Genomic DNA, 10,627 nt, shown 5'->3' with positions numbered 1-10,627 from the left:
TATACAGGAACAGATGAACCTACAGTGTAGGGGAGTAAAGAAAAATAAATAAATCTGGTTCAACTATTTAAAGCATGGCAGCATTAATTCAATTAGACTTAAATAGGAAAATAGACAAAAACTAAATCTCTGATACTGATTAGCATTAGATTGAGCCAGAATCTGATCATAGTGATGCCAAATCTAATTACGAATGGCAAAGTGCAATCAATGCTGTATCGAGTGGCAGAATGGCATCAGTGCTGTATCGAGTAGCAGAATGACATCAGTGCTGTATCGAGTAACAGAATGGCATCAGTGCTGTATCGAGTGGCAAAATGGCATCAGTGCTTAGATAGTTTGTATCGGTGGAGATGTGTTATATCGGCTCTGTAGTGAATTGAATTGAAATTAGCTTATGCATCATATTTTTGGAAATATCATGATATAAGAGAATTTGCGTGTTTGTCCTCTCTACACACACCTACCTTTCAGCGCACACACACACACACACACACACACACACACACACACACACGCAGCTGGTCCCTGACCCAGTTTCAGAGGGCACCATAAGGTGTGTGCCACACGCTCTGGTTGAGTGTGTGCTGTAGATTAGTGACCATATGCACTTGAACGAAGGCCGCCGCCCACACGCGAGGGGGACAGATGGCGGGAGTCACCTTGGCGACCGGGCCGTTGCCCCGAATGCGTGAGCGCGAGACCGAAATGGAGGTAGAAAATGAGAACAGGTGTGGAGGCTGAACAGACCCGATCACCGCGGCGACGCACTTTGCTCAAAATCTGATTTATTAAATTTTAGAAAACACCATTTTTTCCCCTTAATGGTTCATAACAACAGCAGGAACAATGTCATGAAATGTCATTTTTAGGGCAGTTGTTTGTCGAGGGAACGAGGGAGTGTTCTGGGGGAACAAGGGGCGGGGGGGGGCAGGCCAGCCCCTGAGTTGAAATCCGTTTCCTCTTCCTGAAGTCAAAGGTCAACTAACCCCCCCGAACAGCTTACACATATGTGATATGAGAGGGAGAGATGATCCTATGAAGACTGAGTGATGGGAAAGAGAGAGCCAGTACAAAAGAAGGGAAAAGGAAAAGAAAACCGAACGATAGTGGAAAGAAGGGATGAGGGTGGTATGTGCTGTAGAGTAGGACCTCAGGGTCTCAGACAACGATACCAGCATACTGAAAACTCCAGAGGCATCAGGTAGAAAAGTTGAACTGCAAAGTCATTTGTCTTTTTTTTTTGTTGTTGTTTGTTTTGTTAGTTTTTCCATTTCCCCCCAAAGTCAAGATTATTCCTGCCAAATAATTTGAGGAGTAAAAACAAATAATAATAAAAAAGGAACACCAAGGTATAATTAGGCTGCCCAAACCCGTGTCCCAATTTTTCTTTCCCATCTCAAAAATAAGGAGGGATAAAGGAATCAGGGGTCTTCAGCATAGAGAAGTTGGAAAGAGAAAGAGGGGGCATTAAAGGCAGGGCATCACCAAAAAAAAAAAAAAAAAAAAAAAAAAAAAAAAAAAAGGGGTGGGGGTCGAAGTGCAAACTATTATTCTTTTCCCGGAGAGAGAGAAATTGAGAGAGAGAGAAAAAGATAGATTCCATGGAGGGAGAGATTTGAACCGAGCAAAAACCGCGAGTCCCTCGAAGCGTCCAAGTATTGTTGTTTCAACGTCTTTCTCCCTCTCTTTCCATCTCTCCCCCCTCCGTTTTCAAGGGGCGGACAGGGGCGACTCTCGGCTGGGCGACCCCGTGAGCGCCAGCTCGTCTGGAGGGTACACGGTAAGCGTGCACGCCCGGATCCCCCCCAGCGACTCGGGCAGGTCGAACACTTTGTGCCACTCGTCCTTCTCCGGGTCGTACTTTTGCACGATCTCCACCATGCAGCGGTTGTTCCACGAGTAGCCGCCCACCACGTAAATCTTGTTGTCATACACGGCCACGCCCACGTCGCTCTGGCCTCGTAGCATGGCCGCGATGCCAGTCCACACGTCCAGCGCCGGGCTGTAGTACTCGCAGCTCAGGACGTCGTCGTAGTCGCTGGTGCCGCGGAAATGGTTGCCGCCGATCACGTACAGCCGGTCGCCCACCGTGCACATGCAATGCAGCCCACGCACCGTCGTCATAGGAGCCTTCTGCGTCCACCGGTCCGCCTCTGGGTCGAAGCACATCAGCTCCTTCTGAAACGTGTCGTGTGTGATTCCGCCTGCAGGAAAAAATTAAATATTAGGCCCTTTGAATCGAGGTAGTTCCGGTTCTCACTTCAATTACAGCTACTACAACTAGAAACTGTTTTTTTTTACAATCTCAAAGAATAATAGGACAAAATAATGACCAGACTTTCCTTCCTTCCAGAAGGTAGGTACCATCAAGGTCAAAGATAATCAAGAAAAAAAAAAAAAAAAAAAAAAAAATAAAGCTTCAGAAGCACTAGGTACACATGGGACACCTGAACTTTCCTGCTACTTGTGGTTGCTCCCCAAACTGTTCCTACTTGTACACACAATTGTGTAGGATGTCTTTGGATGCGGTAGCATGAAATTTTCTCTTTATTTAAACTCGGAGAGCCAAACCTGTTCCAGCATGACAAGGCACAAAGCCAACTACATGAAGATCTACTTTCCATGGTTTGGAAGTTTGTAGATCTCATGCTGTAACCCTATTGATATGAAAGTGAATGCTGAGTACACCTCAGAACTCCTCACCTCACCTACATCAGGCCCTGACTTTATCAAAATCTAGTGAAACATCTTCCCGGAAGAGTGGAAATTATTATAGATGCAAATGGAGACTCAATGTGGAACGAGATGCTCACAAAGGGCACACCAACCTTATGGTCATGTAAATGTCTACAAACGGTTCACCATGTAGTATATTTTATTATCTACAGGGTACCTCATGGTCCAGATGGACAAGAACCCTTTTATTTTGTTTATGCAATCACCTGACCTGTATCCAACTGAGCATGCCCCATAAGTGCCACAAGAACAAACAGGAAGTGAAGTTCTGCTGTGATCAAGGCTTCACTAGGCAGAAACCCAGGGTTTGGTCATGGCTGCTGCTTACACCATACACACTCCAGGCTGAACATTAGGCTAATAGTCCAAGAGAACGAAAAAGCCATTAGACCACAGGATTCTCTCTCACACACACACACACATACGCACACTCACACACCTCTCGCTAGTGTGTAAAGGCAATAATAAATAATGCATTAACAGGCCTGGTGCTCTCCCACAATCCCCTCTGCGCTCGTCCTTCACTCAAGACGAAGCTGCAGACTGACTAAGACAAAGAAAGAGAGAAAGAGAGAGAGAAATAAAGAGAGTTTGCACAGGGAAAAGAAAACGGGACATGTCTGCAGGGAGGGCTGAAAATAAAAGTGCGGAACTTTCCCATCAGGCATCTGGGTGCTGGCCGAGCGGCCTCGCCTCGTCACCCCCGTTCTTATTTCTCTCTCAGCTTTCCTTTTGCATCGCTTCGCGTCAGGCTTCAGGACATTTTAAAAACACGAAAAAGCGACATTCAAGTGTGTGTGTGTTAACATGAGTCCTGGGTTCCTGGATGCACTTCCTGTCTGCGCTCGCGTTCTCTCGCACTCGAAGCGGCTTCATGCTAAATTGAGCTGCGTTAACAGGATATCACATGCTCCAGTGTGCACATGCAGGTGTGTGTGTGTGTGTGTGCGCGCACACATCACCACAATCACACTCCCACACAGTGTTCGATCTCACTTCAGCAATTCTCATCCCACTCCTTCAGGCTCCTTTCCTTTCCTATCCCTTCATCCTTCCTTCTCTCTCTTGGTGAGTGTGTGTGTGTGTGTGTGTGTGTGTGTTAGAGAGAGATGCAGAAAGTAGGACTCAGGGGTTTAACATAGGATTTAAGTTGCAATCCAACAAATGGAACAATAGATGATATTATTTATACCTAGATAGGATTAATGTGTGTGTGTGTGAGAGAGAGAGAGAACAGAAAATTGTTCTACATTCCTAGATACATCCTGCCAAAGTCACTGTACCTGATAGCTCCAGGTGTTTTTGTGTGTGTGTGTGTGTGTGTGTGTGTGTGTGTGTGTGTGTGTGTGTGGAGAAAGAGTGAGAGTTTTGAGATATTTTGTGTGGGCACTCAACCACAGACACAAACACACACATTTACATCAGACAGTGAAACACAGACACACATATATGTATAGACACTGAGACACAAATACAGTCAGAGACCCCTAGACACAAAGTCAATGAGTCACATAAATCCACAGACACAAATACAGAGACCCCACCAGACAAAACACAGACCACCAGACAAAAACACAGACACTGAGACACAAACAGTCACAAACAGACTCTGAGGCTCAAACACAGAGTCCCCCAGACACAAAAAGACTCAACACAGAGCTACCGACAGAAAGACAGAAATTGAGACACAAAGACAGACACCTGCAGACACAAACACAGATGCAAATAGAAACAAGACCAAAACCCTTTATGACTTTGCATACTGACACATTAAACCCACAGATGAACTAACCTGTGTGTGTGTGTGTGTGTTTTGTGATATGATTGTCACCTGAAATGTACATGTATCCTCCGTAAACAGTTCCTGCATGACCATAGTGCGGCTCGCTCATTTTTGCCACGTATGTCCACTCGTTCGTCCTGGGGTTATAACACTCCACTGTAGCTGGACATGTAAAGAGAGAGAGAGAGAGAAGCATGTCAGTGAGTGAGAATGAGAGAGAGAGAGAGTAAGATAAACATTATAGTCTCATTCCATTTTTTTTAATTCATAAGAGAAAAAAAAAAAACCCATAATATAATAAAGACCGAACAAAATGTTCAGGCAATTAGGGGGAAAAAAGTAAACAGAAAAAAAGAGAGCTGCTGATGGAAAAGAAAATGAAGAAAAATAAAGGATAAAATAAAGGATGAATCAGTGAGAGATTTGAAAGAGAGAGAGAGAGAGAGAGAGAGAGAGAGAGAGAGAGAGAGAGAGAGAAAGAAATTAACATCATGGTCTTATTTTATGGTCTCGGGGAAAAATAGGAAGAAAAAGATTTTAAGAAAATAAAAAGGAGGCCAGAACAAAGAAAAAGATGCAAAAATAGAAAGAAAGAAAGTGGACAAAAAAATAAAAATGAAGGATGAAATAAAGGCTGAATCATTGGGAGTGAGAGCGAGAGAGAGCGAGAGAGCGAGAGAGAGAGAGAAATCAATTTCCGAGGCTCATTTCATTTTTGTTAACTCTTACGGAAAAAAGAAAATATTGAAAAATATATATTTTTTAATCAAAGCATTAATATTATAAAAGAAAGACAGAATAAAATGTTCAAGCAAACAGAAAGATAAAAAAAAACAAACAGAGAAAGAAAATGTAGGGAAAAAAGAACAATTGAGGATGAAATGAAGAGATAAAGAGTAAAGAATGACTCAATGATATTCATCAGCTGAGAGATATACAGCTGCAATAAATACATTTTTTTTTTTAGCCCTAATACAGCCATATTATATACCCTATTATTATGACAGCAGAGATTCAGAACCATGGACAGCGACTAAACCCACCCATGTTCTTTCTAATGGCTCCCAAACGACACACTTTATCACCAAAAGTATTGGGACACCCGACTTTTCCACCCATATGTGGTACACTTGTGTAGGACATCTTCAGATCTCTTCACTTGAACTAGGAGACCCAAACCGGTTCCAGCATGACAATTTTCCTGTACACATAAGCCAGCTCCATAAAGATATATTTTACATGGGTTGGGAGTAAGTGGAAGATCTCCTGCTATGGAGCTCCAACCCTATTGAACATATAAATGTGAACAGATATGAACACCTCACTTTCAGGAAGAACATTTCCTTCTAGCTTCTCTCTCTCAGTCCTTCTCTCCCTCTCCCTCAGTCTCTGCTATTATCTGTGCTGTCATATAAAACAGACACATCGTCCATCCAATCTGATTTAAGAAATCGACAGATCTGTGGTTTTAAATAAATAATTAATAATAAGCAAGCAGGAGCAGAGTGTGTTCAACTACGCTGCCATTGTCCCACACTGATGACCTCAACCTCCCTGATCTCACATCTTCATTACTACCTTTTACATTTCACCGTTTTCCTCCAGATGGTTTGAGTGTAGAGTTTTGGTGAGATTTCCTGATTGTGGTGTAAATGTGTGCTGATGGAACACTGATGGTTACAGATGTTTAGGAGAATGAGGGAAATGTGTCCATTACAGTAAAGGTCATCTCTGAACTTTGCTTAAATCTCAGTGTAATGACCTGGAAATCTGCTCCTACCAACGACATGCTTCATTCATATTACACTGCTGACCAATCGCGCCTGCGCCCACACACACGCTCACTCAGCACTCGCCCGCATATCACACACGCGCACACACAGCACTCGACCGCATATCACACACGCACACGCACACACACAGCACTCGCCCGCATATGGTCATTTGCATTCACACACAGACGCATGTATTCAAAAGCACTCACACATATTGGAGGAACAAATGATTATGGTGAGAAACAGGAGTAAACACCAGTAATCATAACTCTAAAAGAAAAAGTCTACATGCTGCTCTATAATAAATAAACATTAGATGAAATAGAAAAAGAGATAACAAAAGAAAAGTTCACCAAGAAAATGTTTTTATATTATTTAGAAAAATAGAAGTCACTTCTACTTTAAAGGCATCTGGTGTGATTTTTTGCTCCACATGCAGAACACACAATAATAAGATGTGATCACTGGTGAGCTGCGTACGTGAGGGAGAGAGAGAGAGAGAGACAGAGAGAGAGAGAGAGACGGTGTGACTGCATGCAAGTTCACAGTATGAAAGTGGGGGAAAAAAAAAGAAGAAAAGAAAACACAAACTAATTTAATTCAGAGCAATAAAATCCAATTGACCAGCATGACTCTGGTTGCCATGGTAACTGAGACTATGGAACCGTAGCTCGGTGGAACAGGAGGAAATGTTGTGTATATTTTGTGTGTTTATGGTGTGTGTGCTTTGAGGAGAACTTCTCCGTCCTTTATTTAGCTGCTTGGCTCCTCTCTGTGGACTCTAAAGTGTTGTGGTGTAATTTAACAGGAGGGGCAGAACAGTGTGTGTGTGTGTGTGTGTGTGTGTGTGTGTGTGTGTGTGAGAAATGTATCTGTCCTTCAGATACATGTTAAATTCTGACATTTCCTCCCTCACACTCCTGTGTCCTCACTACAACGACCTCTAAGTTACCATGGCGACCGTGGACGCCCTCCAGGGGGTGTAGAGCGAGCTGGTGCGAAGTGAAACGTTGTCCGGAACAGGGTCCGGGTATAACCTGTGGTCTAAGCGGTCTTTATAGTTGAGATCTTGCCATATTTGGGCGGAATGTTGCGACATCACAATGTTGATTAGCACCCACAAATTCAAGAAGCCTGGCACTCACCGAGCTCTCCAGCAGCGTTCCTGCCCCCGACGGCGTACAGATGTCCCTTGAGTGCGCTCAGATGGAAGAAGGTCCTCTTCTCGTTGAGGCAGGCCACCTGGATCCAGCGGTTGTAGCGCGGGTCATAGCGGAACGCCGTGTCGACCGCGGTCTTGCCCTTGGTGTCGTAGTTGCTCTGGCCTCCGACGACATACAGAAAGTTCCCGATGACAGCGATGCCGTGCTGGTAACGAGGAGCGTCCATTGGCGCCAAGGCGCGCCACTCGTGCGCCTTCTCGTCAAACAGCCGCAGCTCTTTGCTGACCACCAGCTGCTGGCGCAGGACGCCGCCCAGGGTCACCAGGTGCGCGCTGTCCGAGCGGATGGCCGTGCGCTCCGACTGCATCACCGGCTGCATATAGGGCATCATCTGGTAGTTGCTGGCCTCCAAGAGCAAGTTGACGCAGGCGTTGTCCGTACGCATGAAGTCCACCGTCTGCACGTGGTTGATGAGCTCGCTCGGGCTCATGAGCGGGAAGCGCACGTTGCGCATGAGGCGCGCCGCGTGCTCCATGCGCCCGTCCTCGGCCCGCAGCCAGCGGCACGCAGCTTTGAACAGCTCCAGCTCGCTGCAGCGCCGCAGGCCGTTCGAGGACAACGCAAAGGCTAACCGCTCCACCGGGAGCTTCACAAACTCGCCCGTCCCCAGGAGCGCCGGGAAGTTCTTCAGGATGAAGTTGTTCACATACTTGTCCACCTCGGCCAGGTTGTACGCGCTGGCGATGCGCCCCACCTCCACGCAGTTCTCCAGAGACACCTGCAGGATCAGGAAAGAGATGAACAGGGCTATGTTACCATACAGGAGAAGTCCTTCCTGCCTTCAGTAAAAAAAAAATAAATTTGGGATCTTTTTTGACCTCACGTTATACATTTGCATTAAAAAGAAATTTCGATTTCTAGTTACAATTAACGTCAACAACGCTGATAGTGGAGACTCGTTCCAGTAAACTGTTCATCAATTGTGTGCGTTATATAACTTCAGCATGGTGTTCATCATGGATGAATGGATGAATAACTGGATGGAATCTACAGGGAAACCCCATGAACACCTCCTGAACCAATCAGAACAGAGAATTCCATGGCGCTGTGCAGGGTAATTAAGTGGAATACAAATAATTGCACTCTTTTTTCAGGATTATGGAACTCACTATTTTCCTTTATATTTATTTACAAATACAGAACTCTCGTCTGCTGCTGCTTGCAGAAACCTCCCCGCTGCGTGTTTTTGGATCGCTCTTACGAGAAAACGAATTCGGATAATGAAGCGAAAGGCGAGCGAATAAATTCCTCCTAATTATCGCCATGGCCGCTGTTCAGCTCATATCGTGAAAATTTATTGCGTCCCGACCCAGAGCTGTATTAAAAGCAGTGCTGGAGATGAAATCGTAATCTCGGCGCACGTGCCCTATGCGCCGCGCGTGTGCACGTGTAACCTCACCCTCGCACCCTGAGATGTAGCGAGGGAAAAAAAGGAAATAAAATTGCATAAACATGAGCTTTGTGTGTGTGTGTGTGTGTGTGTGTGTGTGTGTGTGTGTATGTAATGATCCGCCTCGGCTCAGGGAGCGCTCGATAATTAGCTGATGACCCAGATAAAACTTGTTAAGGGTGTTCTGCATTCTGATTGGTTCAAAAGAAACTGATTCACTTTCCAGGATGTGGGTTTATATTATTGATTACGCTCATGTGTATAGACCTTCATACATGTAACAGCAGAACGAGCACATCAGGCGTGCATGGCGGGATGGATGGATGGAAGGATGAAAGGCTGAATAGATTGATGCATGGAGGGGATGGATGGACGATTAAAGAATTTATGAAAGGCTTGATGGAGGGCTGCATGAATGTATAAAGGTATGGCTGAATTCAGGAATGAACGGAAGGATGGAGGGATACATGGGTGGATGGATAAATGTATGGTGGGAATGGATGAATAGATAAATAGATCCCACATTTCCCCCTCATCTCTTCGTACCCCGGAAATGAGGAACACTTTGCAGAAGTCGAGAACAGGGAGGATCTGCAAAAAGCTGGCTGCCTCCAGCGTGTCCTGCAGGTTCTCCATGTTGAGCGAGAGCTTGGCCGTGTAGATGAAGTCGATGATCTTCTTCAGGCCGATGCGGTTCACGCCGTGCAGCTTTATGCACATCAGGTCCTGCTCCTTCATCCCACCTTGGAGTGTGAGAGAGAGAGAGAGAGAGAGAGAGAGAGAGAGAGAGAGAGAGAGAAAGATCGATTAGGAAAAAGTGTACAAGAATTCATACAATTCCAAAAAACCAAATACTAATTCAAATATTACTGTAGGAATAAGAATCAATAATCAATACTGTATGACCAAACAATTGTGGACACCTGACCATAAGATAGTCCCAAAACTTTTGGCCATATCTTGTAGATAGATCATCCGAGATCAAAATTCACATTCTTTTTTTTTTATCATGAACATTTCTGGTCTCAGTTCACTGTTTGTTCCATAAATGCTTCATCCTCCTCCTTGTCATCATCGGAGCAGATATTACGCATAATAATTCCACAGTGAAACGAGGGAAGTGCAGAAATAAGCGATTGGTGTGTCTCGGCTCTAGACAGGGACAAGAAGAACGAGTCGGCCTCTGAAGTGAACCCTGTATTTTATTATTCATCAAAAGCAGGCTGAGATCACTTCACGTCGCATCACAGCGCTGTCTTCTCCGTATACACACACAACAAAAAAAATAAAAAAAATCAAGGAGTAGCTTAAAAAAACAAAAAAAGAAAGCCATAGAAATTAGCTGGTCGTAACCCAGTGGGAGGAGCTCTGTCTCCATTGTGTGCAGCGGCGTTGCGAAGAGAAGAGACATGTTAATTATGAATGAAGCAGAATTCCAGAAGACCGCCTTCGTGTCTGTTCCGTCCCATCGTCCTTTCATCCATCGCTCACCTGTGAACATGGCTTTGAAGTAGTCGCTGGATGACGCCATCATGGCTCGGTGGACTGGGAAGGCCTCGTCTCCGTCTCCGGCCACAAGCGTGACGTCGCACAGCAGCCCTTCTATCCTCAACTGGTCGAAACCCTGCAAAGATGGAAGAAGAAAGAGAGGGGAAAAAAAAAAAAAAAGAGTAAGATAAACCTGAAAATAAATCTGACCAATCAGCAATAAGAGAAA

The 10,627-nt window shown here is 44.9% G+C and overlaps 1 protein-coding gene across 3 annotated transcripts in view; it reads right to left on the bottom strand.

Moving 5' to 3' along the window:
- Window positions 1-771: 771 nt before the first annotated feature.
- The window catches only part of klhl13 (kelch-like family member 13), a 38,507-nt gene continuing 28,651 nt past the window's right edge, over window positions 772-10,627 (bottom strand). For all 3 annotated transcript variants that reach the window (XM_046839455.1, XM_046839456.1, XM_046839454.1), the window contains 5 exons: window positions 10,402-10,534; window positions 9,457-9,653; window positions 7,443-8,238; window positions 4,571-4,684; window positions 772-2,207 (listed from right to left, as the gene is read on the bottom strand). In XM_046839455.1, coding sequence (XP_046695411.1) covers window positions 1,714-2,207; window positions 4,571-4,684; window positions 7,443-8,238; window positions 9,457-9,653; window positions 10,402-10,534 — 1,734 coding nt within the window. In that variant the 3' untranslated portion in view covers window positions 772-1,713. The remainder of the gene's footprint in view (window positions 2,208-4,570; window positions 4,685-7,442; window positions 8,239-9,456; window positions 9,654-10,401; window positions 10,535-10,627) is intronic.

This window comes from Silurus meridionalis, chromosome 25, assembly GCF_014805685.1.
Source record: "Silurus meridionalis isolate SWU-2019-XX chromosome 25, ASM1480568v1, whole genome shotgun sequence".
NCBI classification, from domain to species: Eukaryota; Metazoa; Chordata; class Actinopteri; order Siluriformes; family Siluridae; genus Silurus; species Silurus meridionalis.
This window is presented reverse-complemented; position numbering and strand designations above follow the sequence as displayed.